Consider the following 21,375-nt stretch of genomic DNA (forward strand, 5'->3'; position numbering starts at 1 on the left):
GACAATAGACTAGTTATAACGGGACAAATTAATGCTTACAAACCAAAACAGTTAACTCATCAACCAAATATGACCCAGTATATCATTACATAAGCTAATTGACAATAGACTTCTTATAACGGGACAAATTAACACTTACAAACCAAAACAGTTAACTCATCAGCCAAATATGACCCTGTCCAGAATTGATCCAAACCAAAACCAATCCGAACAATCAATATACCACTTCTAAAGAGGACTAAAGTTTTGGTATAGAAGATAATTGTTTTAGGATCATAGCTCTATCTAAACAAAAGGAAGTTATCCAATATCCAATTCCAACTTTCACAAAATTCTGATAAAATGTTAGCTCTCAACTCCGGAGATAGTTACTTAAACTAGCAGCAGTGATGTACAACAAAGAACTAAAGTGGAGATATGACAATGTCAACAAGGAAGAAGAGAAGAACACCGTGCAGGGGACAAAAAAATAAAGATAGTTACTGAAACTAGAAGCAGTGATGTACAACAAAGAACTAAAGTGGAGATATGACAATGTCAACAAGGAAGAAGAGAAGTGCCAAGTACACTTATCAACTTAATAATAATGCAGGGTGAATGACACCTACAACAATAAATAGCATGGTTTACAGGAACTATTTGTACATGTAATGTAATAACTTACAGCTTTATACACAATTACAAGAACAATACAAGGAGGCAGAGGAAAACCTTGAATGAATGTGGCAGCAAATAATGCACCACAATGACTTTTCACACTTCATATCCCATGCACAGCGTTTTTATTCAGATTTCCTCCGAGGAAGGACATTAAGCCTCCACCATGAACTCTACCCTCGGGAATCAAAAATTCAAAATTGCCCCTTCTGCTATCACCATTGCGTAGTTCGTTCTGTTCACCAGCAGTTGTCTGCACCGAATAAGATGAGACTGACTTCATTGACAGGGGTACAAGCACCTCAGGGGGTATGAGATGCTGCCTTTTAGCTGGCCTTCCCAATGATTCTTCACAATCAGAGATGACACTTATTCCAGAAGAAGAATTCTTGTTGTCCAAGCTGCTAGCAATAGTGGAAGAAGAGGTAGAAACAAGACCGTGGAAGAGGCCAGGGCCAATCAAGCCTCGCTTGTTTTCTCTTTCCTGAACCATGCTGCTGTGGGCTGCACATAAGCCACTTCTACCCCGTGCAAATTTCTCACATTTTCCGTCACCCCAACTGCAGCGTTTTCCACCCCCATGAGCTTTGCAGAAGTCAGTGCTCCCTTGGGCACTCTTCCCACAATTCTCAACCTTACATCGCTTCCCACCACCATGTTTGACACAGCAATCAGTGCGACCACGAGCACTCTTTGAACACCCAGGAACAGCACACCTCTTCCCACCTCCATGGGCAACACAGTAGTTCGTGCCGCCATGAACACTCTTAGGGCAAATCCCACCCCCATCAAACATACATCGCTTACCCCCACCATGTCCTTTACATAATGGTGTGCTCCCCTCAGCACCCTTCGTACAGCCAGCAAATATGCATCGTTTTCCTCCTCCATGTGCTTTGCAATACATGGTGCTACCTTGAGCACCCTTTGCACAATTCTGATACTGACAACGCCTTCCACCCCCATGAGAAATGCAAAGACCTGCCCGGCCTTCAGCACTCCTTGTGCATCCTTCCACCTTGCATCTCTTACCTCCACCATGTCGTATACAGAGCCCCGATTTTCCACGTGCAGCTTTAGAGCAACCTCCAGGATACCCACATCGACGTCCCCCACCATGAGCAATGCAATTGTCTGTTTTTCCCTCAGCGCTTTTAGTGCAACCTAAGTGCTGGCATCTCCTTCCTCCTCCATGGGCCTTGCAGTAAGCAGTACGGCTTTCTGCACCCTTATTACAACCAGGTTTCTGGCATCTCTGTCCACCACCATGACCAATGCACAGACCTGATGCTCCCCGAGCTCCTTTTGTACAACCCATAAAACGGCATCTCTTTGCATTATGTGGCCTATTGTCCACAGATGTAAGAGTAGCTGAATGTTCAGATACAGTTCCCATAGTACAACTTGTTGTATTAGAAGCTTCAGAACCCAAATGAGATTGATCAGAAGAAGAATTTGAGCCAAGATCAAAACCATCCCACATCTGTACAGGGGCTGATCTACAATCATTTCTAGGAGCCAAAAGAAGAGATGGCATATAACCACCTGATTGCTTTGCAGAAGTAGAGCCCTCATCAGCCACAGGAACATGAGTAGGATTGGCAACAGATACTTGACTTGTGAACTGATGTGAAGTAAACTCAGTTTGGGTTGATGTCGAAAAGTCCAAAGAACTAAACAAATTTCCAGTTTCTCCAGAAAGCCCCAGTTTCAAGATCGAATCACCATTGCCTGACAATCCTTGGAGCGATGATGAAGAAGATCCCTTCGATTGCTTATTTTCTGAGTAGGCCCGTGGTGTAGGGCCTAATCCAAGTACCAGTCTGCAACCATCATCGAGAGTCATAGAAGTAAAAGCCCCAGGGTCATTTTGAGCATTATGAAATTGAGAATTACTGCTCCTTTCATAGCCAAGGCAGTCCAATCGCAAAGAGGTATCACCAAATTTGTCATTTCTAGCAAAGTCATTAGAGCAATTGAAATATGCTCCCTTTTCATTGACATTCATCCTCATCAGCTTAATTTTAAGAACAAAAGAAAACAGTAGACACACTAGCAGTAGAATTTCAGCAACAAGCCTCTATAACATTCACAAATAGTAGACCAGTTACAACTAGAGCTTTCAACAAGAAACTTCCACCACTGACAAAACCTGAAGTGTCAGCTCTATCCATAGTATTGACACTGGAAGAGAAACAGCCTACTTCAGGCTATGTTTACAAAATAGCGCCATTACTTAAACCAGCCTGCTCGTTATTTGAAGGCTTATGACAGGCACTGTGGCAGAGTTACTTCAATTAACCTAGCATAACAAAAAACCATCCTGAATTAGTAAAGATGACAGTAACAAAGTCAATAAATAGATAAATAAATAAATAAGAGGAAAAGAGCAACTATAAGATAAATGGCAAGGTCTTATAGCAATTTGCAAGGTAAAGCTTATGAAAGAGACAAATTTACAGAAGAAATGGATGAAAAGCCATTTGAAAGAAAAGGGCAACAATTAACAGCATTTCCTGATAGCATGAGCTATAAACCACATGTTGGATAATCAAAATTTCCCTAAATTACTGAAGGCAAATTGTAAGAAACGATGTCCTTCAAATTCACTGACATCAGCCCAAAAAAAGCACAAGTAACACAAAAATATAACTGACTAGAATGGCACCAAGGTGTCAGCCAAGGCCAATTTAGTCCAATAACAACTTTCTTTGTGAAGTTAACCATTTTTCTAAATCATTACTCTTGAAGTCTTGTTTCAGCTCAAAGCTCTATAATTCTATATCATGGGATATTCCCTTTATATAAAATAAAAATTAAAAAAAAAAACAATAATTTTAAATCAACTAGGCTGCATACTACTTTCCATTGATAAGAAACTGAACAAGATCCATAGAAGAGGAGCATCATCTGCAATGTTTTCTTCTGCTCTATATTCATATAAACTGAAATAATCATCACAAGATAATAATAGTCAAAAATCATAATTCAAATTAAATTACATACTTTCAGATATAGCACTCTACTACATTCATATTTTATCTCATTACAAGTACAAGGTAACCACTGGTAGATAAAAAATAAATAAAATTCTCATAATTAAAACAAGTTTATACATTGGCTATATCCACCAAAGAGAAGTCTATGTCAAGACACGTTTTGTCTGCAGGTACATTTCTTCGGAAAAAGAAAGCACAAGTGAAGAGAGTAGAGACATTTATGCCTGAAAACCTTGTATAAGATACTAGATAGTCCATGAGATTCAAAAAAAAAAAAAAAAAAGATACTAGATAGTCCATAAATTGTTACCACAGTACCACACTCCAAACATGCTATCTCCTAGGAAAAAGAGGAACAGAGAGGAAATAGAGGTGGTATAGCCATTTCTATTATAAAAAGTTACACTTGGTCCACATTAACAGGTGTTAGTGTAGTGATTGTTACAAGGTAAAGAGTCTAGACTTTCATTTGATCCTCCCTAAGAAAGTGAAATGATCTCCAATAGATTCCAATTCTTTCTTTCTTTCTTTTTCCATTTTTTGTATTGACTTTTGGTTTTCATTCATTAACAGTCAATTAATTTCATCATACTACCTCCGCCCACGATTATCTGCACCAAATGTACTTTTTGCGGACTCCTAGGCAAAACTTTTAGTGTAGTTTAATTAAGTTTGGGTGGGTTTAATTAAATAGTAAAAAAGAGGAAAATAGGAGAGAGAAAGTGGTCCCATATGTTTAAGTGTGATAGTGGGTTAAAGTGAGTGGGAAAGAGAAGAGAGAAAGTAATTCTATATGTTTAATTAAAAAAGGTTAAACAAAATTAAAACAAAAAAAGGATCATTTTATAGTAGTCGTTTGAAAAATGACTACCACATTATTTTAGTGATATATTATATGATTGGTTTATATTTTCACCTTATAAAATGGTCACAATTAGCCTTATTATGTCTACAATGCAAATATATTTTTTGAAATTTTCAATCCAACATAAAATAATTTTTTTCTAGAAACTATAAAATTATAATAAATAAATGAAACTAAAAAATTTATAATAAAAAAAAAAATTTGATAAAACTATTTTATACTAAAGTTAAAGTAAAGTAATATAATTAATTATCTAGCAAAAATATATCAATTATGAACTATATTATCATGAAAACATTATGGTAGTCATATTTCAAATGACTACTGTAAAATTTCCAAAAAAAGTAAGGGTAAGATGGTTTTTTACACTTTAAATTTTACTAAAAGATGATAAAAAAAAATTTGTTGCACATAATAGAGAGCACCCATTTATGGCAAATGTTGCAGATAATTGTGGGCGGAGATAGTATAAGATGTTTTTAGATTTGTCTTAATGAATATGTTCATAACATCAACTTTTAAATTGTTTTTTACTTCATATTTATTAATTAAACATACTTTAATGGTCAAAATTGTGCATCCACAAGTGTAATAATCAAAGTGAAACAACAGATAACTTTAAAGGGAGAAGATGATATTCCCTTTGTCTTAAAAGGAAAAATAACATTTTTGAGGTTCGTGGTCAAGCTTTGTCAAGTAATGTTATTTTTGTATAATTGCAACCCAATTTCTATAATTGTAAATAAAAAGAAATCAATTAAAACAATAAATCAAATCAGTTTTGATGGATAATATATACCTTTAATCAATTAAACTAATGTAGTAATTCTATACCAAAAAAAAAAATAAGTAAACATAATTTTAGAACAATAAAAACAGATTTAATTAGCAATATTTAATTTTAAATGCTATATAAAATATTGGTTAGAAAAGGGTGATTTTAGTTAATAAAAATAGTTTCAAACAGCAAAAATCAATTTGAATAGAAGAAAATAATTTTTATTCAATAACAATGAAAAGTATTGGGCTTTATAATACTCCGTAGCAAAGTAACAACACTATTATAATGACAAGTTTAAAAAACAATTATTTCATCTGTTCATCACATATTTGACTTATCTGATGAAAAATGGCAACAAGGTGTGGAGAACAAAGATAAGCTCTCCAACACAAGCCAAGTCCTTGAGGGGAACATATATGTAATAAATTCTACAATTCGTCCATAAATCGATAATTCAACAGAGCTATATTAATCCTCAAATAATGAACTCATAAATCAGTAATTCAACAATTCGTCCATAAATCAATAATTCAACAATTTTTTTAATCTTGTACTCATCATCCTAAACATAAAGAAATTTTGGGATTTTTTTTTTAAAAACTTTTTTTACAATATAGCTAGGCATTTTCAGGTTTAAAAATAGTCAATTTGATCTACTTCCATAATTTGGTCGACTTACCCTATATAGTTATGAACATAAAGGTCCTCATTAGAACGAAATTTGACAAGATAACAGACAAAAATTTACAGTAATACTTTGACTAAATCAACATTAATTTTATCAGATCCAGGTAATAACTTAACCAATTTCACTCAAACATAAAAACACTTGCTATTATTTCACCATAAGTTTAATCTAACATACCCCAATCCATCAACATTAACACCGCAATTTATTTTCTTATCTGTAAATGTAAACTAACTTAGTTGGTTGAAGTCTTAATGTGATCTAGGGATCGAAACACGACAACATCACAGCTTTACACCCAAAAAAAAAAACCCCTCTTACCTTAAAAAATTGGAAAAAAAAAATCCTAATAATCTGAAAATATATATACCAAATACGTAATAAAAAAATCCATAGTAATCGAAACATAGAATCCAAGTACACCCCAGATATTAAAATTAAACAAACTACCAATTTAGAAACTCAAATTTACAAAACAGCAAGATTAAACGAATACTTATCGAATAATTAATTAATTAGTACAAGTCAATAAGCTAAATTACCAAATAAGCACTAAAATAAACACAAAAACAATATAACTTAAAAAAAAGAATAAATTCAACAAAGCACAAAAAATGTACACATTTAATATTCAATCCTCGGAAAAAAAAAACAATATTTCGGAGAAATTAAAGGAAAAATTAAAAGGGGCTGCAAAAATAGGAAAAAAAAGCTAAAAATGGAAAATACCATGAAAAGATAGAAAGATTCCCGATCTATGAAAGTTTAGCAGATGATTCCAGAAACACCATTGAAGCTGAGAGAAGAGAGAGGAGAGAGAAAATGTGAGAAGAAGAAGAGAGAGAAAGAGAGAGAGTGACAAATGGAGAATAGGTGGAAAATCAACGGAAGCAAATGAATCTTTTTGCGTTTTTTAGAGATTCTTTCGAGTATAAATTTTGTTTTGTGACAAATAGGGGGTGGAATATGAAATGTCGAAAATGCCCTTGTGGGGTTGTAGATGACGCTTTTGATTGGCTGATTGGGACAACGCATACTTTTTTAAGGGAAAGGGACAGTGACAATGGAAATGACTATTATGCCTCTTGAATCTTGATATCTTTCCTAAATACTACTCCATCCGTCCCCGAAAAAATGACCCTTTAGGTTGATTTTGCAGGTATTAATACAGTTAAATAAAAAGAAGTAAAGGTATATTGAAAATATAAATTTACATGGGGTTTACAAAAAAGTAGAGAGATAATAATAAAAGTATATAGAAAAACAAAATTTTACACGGGGTAACTAATTTTGCACAAATATTATTGCAAATTGGTGGGTATTTTAATATTAATGAGTCATTCTTTTTTAGACTAAAATTTCAGGAACGGAGGGAGTAGTATTTGGTACTCATATGTTTCACAAATATTGCAACAATGACCAAATTATGATCCAAAATATATTTTATATGTTAAATATCAATAATTATACTACCTCCGATTTTAATAAAGGGTAAAAGTGTAATTTAAAGAAAAAGATAGTTAAATGTGGAAGGTAGTCCTAATCAGGGGTAGAAAATGAAAAGGAATAAGTGGCTAAGATGAGAAGGGATTGTCTGCTTCTTCACAACAAAACAAAATAACTAAAAAATTTATTTTTAAAAAAATATGCCAAATACACAAAGTGGAGTGTGTCTGTGCAAGGTGTGACGCGCGAAAAATCCAAAGAAAGAATGATGAGACTATTTTAGGAATTTACTTTACCAAGAGAGAAAAACGGTTAGACATTATTTATGATGTCATCACCTGATTCCACCCACTATTGGTCTTTCAGATTCCCTTATTGTCATTTATCACTACTTCTTCCCATTTTTTATTTTTACTCCTCTCATTATATACCTCCTCCTTTCTACTCCTTCCGTTTTTAAATACTTGCTTTATTTTTCTTAGACACGTATATCGATGTTAATTTTTTATTACTAATATCTTTAATTATCAATAAGTATAAATTCTAATAATTGAAAATTAATAATCAATTCATTGAGATGATTCCAACAAGTACCCACAAAGACTATATTTTTTTTTCTTATGTATAGTCACAAACCTTAGTCAAAGTAGGACAAATGAATAGTGCTAAAAATAGAATTAGAACAAGTATTTAAAAACTGAGGGAGTACAATATAGTTATTGTTTTCTTATTTTAAAATTTCAAAATACGGAGTATTTTTATTTTTGAATACTACTTTCTCCATTTTTAAATTTTTGCTTCATTTTTTATATGTAGAGTTTTAGGAGAATTTGAAAAAAGTAATAAAATATGAAGGTAGTGATGTAGGTGAAAGAATAAAAAATTGATAGATATTATATTTAGGATAATATTTGTCGCAGATTATTAGGATATTAAATGTATATTTTGTATGTTTATCGTATCTAGGATTCTTAACGTGATTAGGCCTAGCGTTGTAAACTCTATATATTTGATCAATGGTACACACTCCAGATTGAGGAGTTTTCCCGAAATTTAACATGGTATCACAGCTTAGGTTGTAGATCTCAATTTTTATTTCTTTTCCAATTCCTTTGGTTTTTTTTTCTGTTTTGATTGGGACCTAGCCTACTTCACGTTTCCGCAATTACACTTTCCCCTGTTCACGGTTTAATTCCAGATTTCGGTTGCAATTAAATTCCTCTGTTTTTTATTTTTACGCTCACTGCTTCATTGATTTCCCATGGCCAAGGATGGTGACACCCCTCCTCCGCCACCTCCGCCACCTCCTACGACGGAGTTTCACCCCGCCTTGGCAGTGAGCAACATAAAAAATGCAATACCCCTTGTTCTTGACTATGAGAAAGTACAATACTCCAATTGGGTGGAGCTATTTGAGAATCATGCTTGTGCGTATAATGTGTTAGATCACATAGACTCATCTATTTCACGGCCGACGAATATATCGGACTCCTTATGGAAGCGCCTCGATGCAATTGTCAAGCAGTGGGTATACAGCACGATCTTTACCGACCTTCTCAATACAATTTTAGCCCCAAAATCGAGTGCTCAACAACTATGGGATCGCATTAAAGAAATATTTCAAGATAACAAGAACACTAGGGCGGTCTATCTTGAAAATCAGTTCAACTCGCTTCATCTGAGCAACTTCCCTAGTGTAACGGCGTACTGTCAGCAACTTAAGAGCCTTGCCGACCAATTAGCCAACATCGAACAACCTGTGACGGAGCAAAAACTTGTGATCCAACTTGTTTCCGGACTAACAGGCACCGACTTTGATACGGTTGCTACCATGATTCAGCAAACCGATCCCTTACCTTCGTTCAACACAGCAAGATCGAGGCTTCTTCTTGAGGAATCTCGACGAGCGAACGACCACAATTTATATCCATCTTCTTTTGTCGCACAAGCGGAGCTCTCTGCAAACTCCGGGCAGCAGCAAACGCAATCCACGGCTGGCCGCGGTTCAGGTGGCGGCGCCAGAGGTCGTGCTTCAGGTGGCGGCAAAGGGCGAGGTAAAGGCAAGGGTCGGGGCTCTTCTTCAAGCCAAGGACAACAACAGGGTACGCAACAACAGGGACAACAACAACCACAAGGATGGCAACAACAAGTTCAGCCCAATCCTAATGGTCAAAATTGGGCCACATTACCTCAATGGCCCAATTCGTTCCAGCCCTTTTGGCCTCAAGGCTGGGCAATTCCGCCAGCACCCTTTCCCACCTCTGGACCATTCCAGCAACGGCCCACCTATGCTCGTGGATCAAGTCAGCAGGCCTACACAATGGGGTCCTCCACCTACGGACCTCCAATGACCCCCACAGATTTTGGCAGTGCCTACTCTTCAATGAATTTGTCCACTCCGGACAACGGATGGTACATGGACTCGGGAGCCACGTCTCATATGACCAATAATCTCGGTACTCTTCTACCCCTTTTTAATTTAAGCACTCATAATCATATTTTAGTCGGTAATGGTCATCGCATTCCAATTACTGGTTATGGTCATACCACCCTCCCAAATAATTCCCTTCACCTTAAAAATGTCTTACTTGCACCTCAAATTATTAAAAATCTTATTTATGTTCGTAAATTTACTTCCGATAATAAGGTTTCTATAGAATTTGACCCTAATGGTTTTACTGTGAAGGATCTACGAACGGGGAGGGAAATAACGAGATGCAATAGCACCGGGGAGCTGTACCCAGTCACCTCAAGTCCATCAACCACTTTCCTAGCTACTACTCTCGCTGCAACTACCCCGTGGCATGATTGTTTAGGGCATCCCGGACCATCATCTTTAAGTTTTCTTAAGAGAAATAATTTTATTTCTTGTAATAAAGAGCATGACTCCACTTTTTGCAATTCTTGTCAAATAGGGAAACATGTTAGACTTCCGTTTCATGATTCAAATAATAGTACTTTTTCTGCTTTTGACATTATTCATGCCGATTTATGGACATCTCCTATTCGTAGTATTAATGGTCATAAATACTATTTAATACTTCTTGATGATTTTACTCATTATGTGTGGGCTATACCTCTTGCATATAAATCTCAAGCCTTCCAGTCTTTTATTCACTTTAGACAATACGTACAAACTCAATTTGAGCGTCCTGTTAAATTTTTCCAAAGTGACCATGGTCGCGAATTTGACAATGACCCTTTTTAAAAAGTTTTGTATCGATAATGGCTTGATGGTATAGTATAGTAGCCTAGTGGGATCAATTGCAAGAGTTATGAGGGAAGTTGTAATATCTATCCCCATTAAGCAAATTCAAATAATGAACAAACTAAAAGGAAAAATAGTGTAATCATTAAGTGACAATGCATGGATTAATTATTACTTTTGTAGTTCCTTCATTGTTCATTCACTTTTAACTGCAATAGTTTGTTTATTCGATCAAAAAGCTTACGTACGTTTTTCATCTTCATTTGACATGTTTTTTTTTTTTTTTTTTTTTAAAAAAAAAAAAAAACACATATATGCTAATATTGACTCAAAATCAACCTTCCCCAGCTCATTGTTGTTTAACTTGAAATGAAGTATTTTTTTTAGTGATAAGGAATCAATGTGATCAAGGGTAAAGTTGTGGTTCTTTACAATTATGAAAAGTGGTATGATATATATAGTAAAGCAAATTTTAAGGAATTGAGCACTACAACAAAATAATTTTTTCGTAGCGATTATTTTAACCTTTAGTATCGATTGTAATTGCAACAAAAAGCTTTCCCAACGAATGATCATTCGATACAATATCCCCCGTTGCCTTAGCCTTTAGTAGTGGTTTTCAATATCGCTGGGGTTGGCCTCAATAATCGATACGAAAAACTACATTCAATCGTGGTGATTATTGTAGCGATTACAATCGCTATAAATGTTCAACTCATTTTCTTAAAAAAAAAACATGCGTATGATCTTTACAAGATTCAAACATGCAACCTCAAACTCTTATATTAAATGTTTTACCAATAAGCTATGACATATTTTATGTATTCTTTTTCAAACAATATTTATATATCTAGTGTTGAAAAGGCTTTTCGTATCGATTTTTAGGATTTAGTGGCGATTGTAAATGATACGATTTCTCAAAATTATATAAATGTGTAAAAAATAGTGTAGATATGTATTATTATGCTTTCCGCATCGATTTTATATGGGAAAACCATGGCGATTGTAAAAATGATACGACATCCTTAAGTATTTCACAAACATACTTGCATATTGTAGCGAATGAACAATCGCTACGAAAAGTGATTTTTCTTGTAGTGGAGGGAGTAAGCTAAGTGCAAAACCTTTGCTTTTTTTTTCAACGGTAATGAGGACCCTAATTTAACACCAACTCTTGTGATTTTTTTGTTTAGTATTTGCTCCTAGAACCTCAAAACTATAAGGTAAGAACCTTATCAAATGAGTCATATCTTGGGATGGAGTATCAGATCATGAAAAAAAAAATAATAAAAAAAAAAAATAAAAAAAAAAATAGTACTTTGTGTAACTTGCCTAGAAAGTTATAAGTGATTCCATGTATGAGGTGAGAAATTGTAATAATTTATTAAAAGTTTAAAAATTTGAAATTGATTGTGTACATGTAGAGTTGTAGGGCTGCAGGGAATGGGGTAGTTTTTTACACCAATGAAAATTGCTTTAGCAATGACTTAAACTCTAACCTTTGATTATGGCTTGCAATACTACTTTAAACTGTATTGCCTACCTTATTGGCTTCTGAAGGAGCTAGCTTAAGCTCAAACTCTGTATCAAACTGGTTTTTATTAATGTTTAAGTAGCTGCTGCCTTAATGCCGTTTAACCAAAATGATGAAGATATATGTAGCGCTCATGGCTACATATAAGCATTAAATATACCTCTTTGCTTAATTGATCAAATAAAGTTGAAATTTTTTTACATTATCATGAATAAATCAGTGTATTAATCCGTATTATTTTAATATTTTGCTTCTTATACATCGTCTTTAACTAAAGGCTATGTTTATCATTTTCCAAATTCACTACATGTATTAACTTTTTCTTAATTGGCATAAGTACTTTGGGATAACACAAGTCATTCAATAATATATGAAAGTAGTAAACTCTTGTGATTGATTTGTTCTCCTTCTTATATATGTTTATTTGTTTAAACTTGTTTCTAAAAAATGTATCTACTTTTAGTCTTTTGCTTTGTTGAGATGAAGTACACAATAATTCTATTAGCAAAAAACCTGACAATTTTATAGATGCGAAAACTCTCTTCGTTTTGAAATTGTATGAGACTACTATATGTAGTAATAAGTTTATATTCAGTTAATTTAACTTATTTAAAATGAGTTTTTCAAATATCTAACAGAATTCTAACTAAAAATGACAATGATTTACATTAACTAAATCCAATTTTGCTTTTGTGAGGAAAATAGTTTGGATGGAGGAATCCCCTTCGAAATTTTCCTCTTAAGATTCTTACCCATTAATGAAAACCTAGTTAAACTATTTTATGTATAAAATGTAAGAAACCTAGTCAAAATTGGAAAGATGGAAAGAATCTGATCCTATTATGTTGTTATATTGACTTATTTATAGGTTGTAGGCCTTCCAAAGGGAGGTTAGTTATGTATGAGTAAATGCATAACGAGGGGCATGAGGGTCATTTTACGTAAATGCATTTCTGAATTTAGAGTAGTACCACTGAGTGATCAATTGTATAACTAGATGATTAAATGGTATCATTGAACATTTCAGCATTACTATTTATGTATGTAGTGGTACTATATATTCATTCAGTGGTACTCACTACGTGTAGAAATAGTATCATTACGGTAGAAATAGTATCACTACATAGTCAATGGTACTATCTAAGCTTTCAACGGTACATTTAAAAAATGGCCCTACTTACCCATCTCTCTCCTCTTTTCTCTCACCCCCATGTGCTTTTTAATATTTTAGTATTTGTTATGCATTTGCAAATGCATTACTAACCTCCCTCACTACTTCCTCTAGTTTAGATACCATGCGCCTCTTCCCAAAGTTTACAATTGGCAAAAGATACTGTAATATTGTAAATATAATGTATCACATAGATGATGTCACACTATAGGACAGTACCATGATATTAAATTATTGCAATGCTAATTATTTTAAGCAGAAAACCATATTAGGTCCTACTATACAAGACGTCATATTGAGACCCTACAAGTCATTAATTATTTTAATATTCTTGCCTATCAATTTTTTAAAAAAGAAATATTTTAGCTTTTTAAAATTTTGTGTGGAGAATATATCATATATTCATATTCCTAATTTGCTTTAGTCTTTTTCCAACTCAAAGAAGCATCCAATAATTGTCATTTAGAAGTCGTGGGTCCAATGGTCCATGTTATTATGTCATGATAAAAGGCATAAATTGAAAAGAAAATTTAACAAACAAAACAATGGAACTCATAATGCATGGTAAGGAACTAGGGTTCCTAAAGGAAGTAATTTTGATCGTGGTAATTCCACACTTTCATCAGGATTTCCTTTAGTTCAGTGAATATGATAAGATAAAAAATTATTAGAATAATCAACCTTTGTAAGATTAAAATTGTAGTCCGTCTTCATATTTTCTTACATTAACCACCCTTTTTTACCTAGTCTTTTTTAAAATAAGTTAGAAGCGAAGTAAATAGAGACATTTTTCACTAGACCTTATGAAAGAATATATATTCGAATAGTCTAGAGACATTATCGAGAAAAAGATCAAAGTATCGAATAGAGACATTACTCTGCATGATAAAATAAATAATAGAATTTATCATAAGGTCTATTAAATTTTACTATTTCCATCTACTTCCTCCGTTTTTCTTTTATTGCAGCATAAAGACTTTTATACTATTCATTTAATCTTCTATTATAATCGTTTGTGATTTATCCATTAGAAAAAAAACATACTCCGTAGTTATGTGGGATCTAGAGATTCGTCTCGAAATCTACTTTTCATTTATCAATTTTTTTTAATAATTTTTACAATGGTATAATTGAATATATTAATTGATTAGGGGATTTTTCCCACCAATCACCATCTGACAAGTGGATCAATCAGGTTCCGTCATGTGTCCGTCACATGGGCCAATAGGAGCCTGCCACGTGTCAAGCAATGATCCGTCCACTATGGACCAATTACGACACGACACGTGTCCTTCCCATGACACTTGGGATAACTAGTCACCAAGGCCCAACTTCCGAGGGAAGCCCAATCAGCCCAAGGTTAACCTAAACCTAGATTGGCACGTTTCCCGAGGTTATAAATACCTCCCTTAATCCTCATTAAGAGGGGGAACGCAGATTACACACATTAAACTCTCTCACCTAGAGAGACTCAATCACTTTAATTTCCGCATTAATTACTCCTTAATCAAGTACTAACTTGACCGTCGAAGGCGGATCTCCAATCATCCGGAGCATCCGTTTGTTTTGCAGGTACAGGCGTCCGGTTCCAGTCTCGGAATTGTAACTCTCCCGCAGGACATCAAAAAACCCCGAAACATTTTGGCGCCGTCTGTAGGGAGAGTACTTCTGAGATGACATCCACGTTTGTACCGACTCCTGAAGAGAGACGTCCCCTGGACGACCCTCTAGTTCAGTCGGACCACGATACTGAGAATGAATTTGAAGTTGAAGCTCACACAGTTTCAGACGGGACCCTAAGGGCCCGACGTACTCGTCATACCGAAAGGAGGAAACGGGAACATCTTCATACAGGAAGCGAGCCAGCAGGCGCACCGCCTGTTCGGCAACAGCCGACTGATGGGTCTGCTCCCATCACAAGGAACGAACTCATGACCTTCATGAGGGACTTCAAGGGAGAAATTCAAGAGTTGATCAACAAGAAGCCGCCTGCTCTGGACAAGGAGCAGTCGGCTAAGAAACCCTCCACTTCACAGAAGAGGAAGCCAGTTCAAGGGCGAGAGGCGACCCCTCATCCTAAATCTAGGAAGCGGGAGCCACCTGCCCTTGATTTCACAAAATACCGTTTTCCTACTCCAGGAAATAGGAAACCTGTTCGCCATATTCAGGCGGACGGGTCGAGGAAAACATACACAGACGCTCGGCTACTGCTAGAGCAGAAGAAGAGTGACCGATTGTCAGAGTCGGCCTCTACTTCAAACCTCCAAGACTGTCTGCGAAATACCTCGATGAGGCATACTCAGTCGTATCATGAGAGTCAGTGAGGCGGCACCTCCCGTCAGTCCGGCTATCATAGCGACCAGGCGGTACCAAACTTACCGTTTGTACCGCAACAACAGTATTTTTTACAGCCACCTCCGTTTGGTGGACATGCAGCAAAAAACGTCCAACCTATGGACTGACAGCTACAGTTGCTTAGACTTGGCGAACAACCGTCGGCCTTCTCCAAGGAAATTACTGAAGCCGCTCAGCCGGCCAAAGTGAAAAATGTATTAGTAGGCGGCTATGACGGCACTACTAACCCAGAAGACTTTCTGATGGAATTCACCAACCTGATGTACCTTCAAGGGTTGGATGATCCCACTTGGTGCAAGTGTTTCCCAGCGACTCTCAAAGGAATCGCACAACAATGGTTCGGCAACCTGCTGACTGGTTGTGTAAATAGCTTCAAGACGCTTGCTTACTTATTCACCTCCAACTTCGCCATGAACATCCCTGCGAAGAAGACAACCCTTGATTTAGGAACAATTCAGCAGGGCGAGAAGGAGGGGCTTCGTTCTTACATCAGGCGGTTTAACCTGATGAGAATACAGATTCAAGGGTTACCGGATGAAGTAGCCTATACTGACTTTTTCAGAGGTCTCAAAGACGGGTCGACCTTCAAATTTGATTTAGTCCGAAAGAGGGTGGCGACTCTTCCAGAGGCCTTGATTGAAGTGGAAGCTTATATACAGGCGACTGATCTTTGTAGTACGGTAAAACAGTCAGACGGGAGAAGGTCCGACAAAAGAGAAGGACGACAGAAACAGTCGTCCAACAAAGACGAGAAGAGAAAAGAGGTCTGGGCGGCTGATTCCTCTAAACAGCCGGCCCAGAAAAAGAAAAAAGAATTCAAACCATACTCCCCAAAGTATGTGTTTAACAAGGATAGCCAATTTATCCTAAAGGAAATCAAGGGACGGATCTCAATTGAGAAGCCGGTCCCCATGAAGGGTTCTGCAAACAACCGAAACCAAGAAAAATTCTGTGATTATCATGAAGATGTTGGTCATCACACCAATGAATGCATCAGTCTCATGCGGTATCTGGACCGCCTGGCTGAGCAAGGTGATCTTGATACTTATGTCAAGAAATCTACGGGGAACACTTCCTCGAAAAAGCAGTCTTCATGGCTGTTAAAAAATTGAAGCCCTACTTTTTGGCACATGCAGTCGTCGTGTATACATACCAACCTATCAAGCGGCCACTGACCATCATGGAGTCGTCAGGCCGAATGATCAAATGGGCCATAGAAATACAGAGCCTCGAAGTTACTTTCGAGCCTAGAAAAGCAGTGAAGGGGCAAGCCTTTGCTGACTTTATTGTTGAGATGACTCGTCCTCCTGACTCTCAAGTTACAGACCAGGTCTGGAAGGTATATGTGGACGGAAGCTCTACTTCAAATGGTTGTGGAGCAGGCGTCATATGTCAGTCGCCAGAGGGCGACAGGTACGAGTATGCTCTACGCTTCAGTTTTCAGGCCTCAAACAATGAGGCAGAATATGAAGCTTTACTAGCCGGAATCCGCATGTGCAAGGCGTCAGGGGCAAGAAAAATAGACGCATGTTCTCGATTCACAATTGATAGTGAGTCAGTACAATGGCGAATACGAAGCAACCCATCCGGCCATGATCAAGTATTTACAGGCGGTCCGACAAGTAGTCGACTCCCTTGAGGATTTCCATCTGACCAAAGTGCCGAGATCAGAAAACAACCAGGCGGATGCACTGTCAAAATTAGCATCATCCGCCTCCTGTGATACTCCTCGAACTGTTTTTTGGGAAGTAATGGAGAAGAGAAGCATCGAGGAAGACCCTATTGGAATCCTAGACAGAAGCTCAACCTGGATGGATCAAATCAGGGCATATCTGACAAACGGTACCCTGCCGGATGATCATCAACAGGCGGCAGCACTGAAAAAACGAGCAACCAGTTTTGAAATAATAAAGGGAGAACTTCACAAAAGGGGGTACCTTCAACCCTTCTTAAAGTGTGTTACTCCAGAAAAGGGACGAGAGATACTAGACGATCTTCACTCTGGTTACTGTGCTTCCCATATAGGCGGTAGGACGCTTGCTCAACGGGCAAGGCGGAAGGGCTACTTTTGGCCTACTTTAGAAGCAGATGCAATGGAGGTGGTGAAAAAATGTGACAAGTGCCAAAGGTTTGGCAAGCTAATTCACCGTCCGGCTACTGACCTCACTACCATTCATAGCCCACTACCGTTTGCTAAGTGGGGCATGGATATTCTGGGTCCATATACGCCTGCTACAGGCGGAAGGAGGTACATACTTGTTGTCGTCGACTACTTCACTAAATGGGTAGAGGCGGAGGCTGTAAAGGGAATCAAGACGAAGGATGTAATTTCATTCATTTGGAAAAATGTCATCACTCGGTTCGGGGTTCCCATGTCTATGGTTTTTGATAATGGTCCCCAATTTGAGACGCCTGTTCTCAAAAGCTGGTTGGGTGACCAAGGAATTGCACACTACTTTGCATCTGTCGGCCGTCCACAAGCAAACGGCCAGTTAGAAGCCTTTAATAAAATCATCTCAGACGATCCCAAGAAAAAGATTGAACGAGCAGGCGGTCTATGGGCGGATGAATTACCACATGTTCTCTGGGCCATTAGGACGACTGAAAAAGGGGCGACTGGAGAAACTCCATTCCTCCTAACTTATGGTGCGGAAGCTGTTCTTCCAATAGAACACTACGAGCCGACTCTTCGAGTAATGTTATATGACGAAGAGGCAAACTGGGAAGCCATGCGCCTGGCATTAGACTCACTTCCTGAAAGAAGGGGCAATGCTGTCTTGCGCCATGAAATTTACCGCCTGAGAATGACTAGATCATACAACAAAAAAGTACACAGGCGTCCACTCAAAGTGGGGGACTTTGTACTTAGAAAAATGGAAGCAGTTGGAAGGGCTAATGAGTCTGTCAAACTAACTCCCAACTGGGAAGGACCCTACCGAATCTGTGAAGAGGTCAGGGACGGTACGGAACACCAGACGGACAACCGTTGCCTCGAACTTGGAATGTAGATAATCTTAAGAAATATTTCTTTTGAATGATATAAATAGTCAAGGGCTACTTAATAAAAGTTTGCATACTTAAAATTCAATTTTGTACTAAGAGGGGCACGCCTACTAACAAACAGTCGGCTACTCTCCATTAAGTATTTTACTCTATCTTCAAAGGGGCATGCCGCCTGTACCTTTACAGTCGGCTACTCTCCATTGAATATTTTACTCTATCACCATAGGGGCATGCCGTCTGGACATATAGTCGGCTACTCTCCATAGAAGAGGGCCGACTGGTTCCAAATCACACAGCCACCCTCCTCTTACTTAGCACCTACGTTCACCAAGAACTAACCAAGGCCACAAGCCGAATGATCAGTCCAGGCGCCAAGCCAACTGATCCAATCTTCAAAACTAATACGACCTGTCCCAACATCATAGCAGGCGTCCGGCGGCATCCCTCTGGATGAAATTCGTCGCAGAGAGCAGCTCCCTTTTGGGTGGAACATTGCTCTATAAACTAATTACACGACACCTATACGACTGTCCCCAAGGGCAACCACATAGCCGTTTTTGAGACAAGGATAACTCTATCACTAACCAAACCAGTGGTAGCAGTTGACATCTGAGTCAGATGACCGCCTGTATTACTTGGGATAAATGCAGGGGGTACCTCTTGAGTTAATAGCCAACAAACATTGGCGAATCAAAAGGTTCAGCCGGCCTCCGCCGCCTGGTACCTTTACTACTCAAGAAGGAGTGACGACGACTAAGTAACACCAAAGTTAACTCATAGTCACTCTCTCAAACTTAGTATGGAGCCTAAAAGGTATGAGTCGTCCGCCTGTTTTTAGCAAACAGGGGCTCTCAACCACTACTCCTGCTAAGTTAACAACCTATGAGTTAAAAGCCAAAAAACATTGGCGAATAAAGGGGAACAACCGGTACCCACCGCTTGATACCTCTACTACTCAGTTACTTGGCGATTAGGTAACAATCATGTTTACTTGGTCACTCCCTAAAAATTTTAGTTTGAAACTAAAAAGGTGTTCATACAGTCGGCCCAGACGGCCTAAAGTCTCTAGCCTAAAAACATGACAAGTAGGAAACCACTTTCCTACTTGGTTAATTTTACAAAGGACAGAACCGCCTGCTTAAAGGGGATCCCGTCTTTAAGATGGTTCGAATACCGATTGGATAAATGGCCGACTGATCGTCTAGCCTGGAAACAGACAACCAGTCGTCCAGGGGCATAGGCGGCGTGACTAACTATCCGTACCTGTCTGTAACTATCGGCCATGTAAAACAGTCGGTATAGTTTACAATTGGATATCAGAATATTCAATACTTAAACAAATTTGAAGCAAAACAAAAAAAAAATTCATTAAAGAAGCCGGTCATTAAAGACCGGCAAAATATTCAGAGCCCCGACCCCCTGGTCGGGTAAATACAAAAAAACAGCACGCAGGCCGTGGAAAGAAGACATAAAGCTTAAGAAGGGGGCAGATCTTCAATATTAGCAGCTGCCGCCTGGTCAGCACTCTTCTTGCTGGACTCGGCTTCAGCTGCATCCTTCTTTGATGCATTACCCCCAAGCGGCACAAGCGCCACTACCGGCTGCTCCTCCTCCTCCAACGCCTCTTCCTCAGCAGCCACCAGGATCTCTTGATTATATCTATCAGAACACTGGCGGTACGTTTTTTCCCATGAGGCAAAGTCGGCATTGGGGAAGAGGCGGCCCCAAGTCATGCGCTGGATTTGAGCAGAGTCTTCCATCATCTCCTGGACCAGCTCTTCTTTTCTTGCTCGGCCTTTTCCGCGAGCTCCTGAGTAAGACTCTTCTCCTGGGTCACCAGGCGTACCTTTACGCTCGCCAAGGATTTCTCCAAGGTTTCGTATGAGGACATCTTTTGGCGAAGAGGTCTCAGCTCGGCTTTGAGGTTGTTGATGGTTGCCTCCAGCTCGCTATTCCTCTTCTGGGCCGCCTCTAACTGAGCCCGGATAGCGGCGGTAGCCTGCGCCTGATAATAAAGAATATCAATGGTCAGAACTTCATTTTGGGCAATTTGAAACATTGCCTTATCACAGTCAGAGGCGGCCATAGCTTTTGCAGCCTTTACCTCTTTATTCTTCCGGTCAAGCGGCTTGCAAAGGCCGTTCACTCGGAGCAGGGCCTAAGTAAAAAGGGGAACATGCGTCAGTTTCCAAACAAAAAAGAAAACAGGCGTCCTGGAATTCAAATACTAAAAAATATGCTAAGTATACCTCAGCAAGGACCCCTGCAATCCCGTCTAGGTCAAGGGTGCCGACACCCCTGACCGCCTCCCTTTCAGCTGGAGGAACGACCTTGATCATAGACTTGGCCACCTCGACCAAGTCAGGCTCCTGAGGGCCGGCTGCATCAAGCATAAACAAACGGATTAGACCTAGTAAAGAAGGGAGCAAGTCTAAAATTTACAAGGATAATTTCATACTTCTAGGTGGCCCAGCTGAAGTTTTAGAAGAAGTGGTCGGCTGCTTCTCAGCCGCCACATGTTTCCTGGCAGAACCAGGAGAGCTCGCAACAGTCGTCCTCCGGGCCTTGAGGTCCGGCTGTTGGGAAGAAGAAGCTCTTGGAGCGCCCGTCTAAAAAAGAAGAAAAGAGTCAGTATATGCATAAACACAACTCCAAAAAGAGGGTGAAA

General features: G+C 38.2%; 2 protein-coding genes across 2 annotated transcripts; one reads left to right on the top strand and one right to left on the bottom strand.

Moving 5' to 3' along the window:
• Positions 1 to 459: 459 nt before the first annotated feature.
• On the bottom strand, positions 460 to 6,914 carry LOC110716733 (hornerin-like). Its single transcript, XM_021895365.1, has 2 exons — positions 6,720 to 6,914; positions 460 to 2,959 (listed from the first exon to the last, which is right to left on the bottom strand). Exon 2 carries the CDS (start codon positions 2,669 to 2,671, stop codon positions 761 to 763), a length of 1,911 nt encoding a protein of 636 aa, XP_021751057.1. The 5' UTR covers positions 2,672 to 2,959; positions 6,720 to 6,914; the 3' UTR covers positions 460 to 760.
• Positions 6,915 to 8,407: 1,493 nt separating this feature from the next.
• Positions 8,408 to 10,409, top strand: LOC110716697. Its single transcript, XM_021895340.1, has 2 exons — positions 8,408 to 9,892; positions 10,123 to 10,409. Exons 1-2 carry the CDS (start codon positions 8,698 to 8,700, stop codon positions 10,158 to 10,160), a joined length of 1,233 nt encoding a protein of 410 aa, XP_021751032.1. The 5' UTR covers positions 8,408 to 8,697; the 3' UTR covers positions 10,161 to 10,409.
• The last annotated feature ends 10,966 nt before the right edge of the window (positions 10,410 to 21,375 follow it).

The sequence above is a fragment of the Chenopodium quinoa genome, unplaced genomic scaffold (genome assembly GCF_001683475.1).
Source record: "Chenopodium quinoa cultivar QQ74 unplaced genomic scaffold, ASM168347v1, whole genome shotgun sequence".
In the NCBI taxonomy this organism is placed as follows: Eukaryota; Viridiplantae; Streptophyta; class Magnoliopsida; order Caryophyllales; family Amaranthaceae; genus Chenopodium; species Chenopodium quinoa.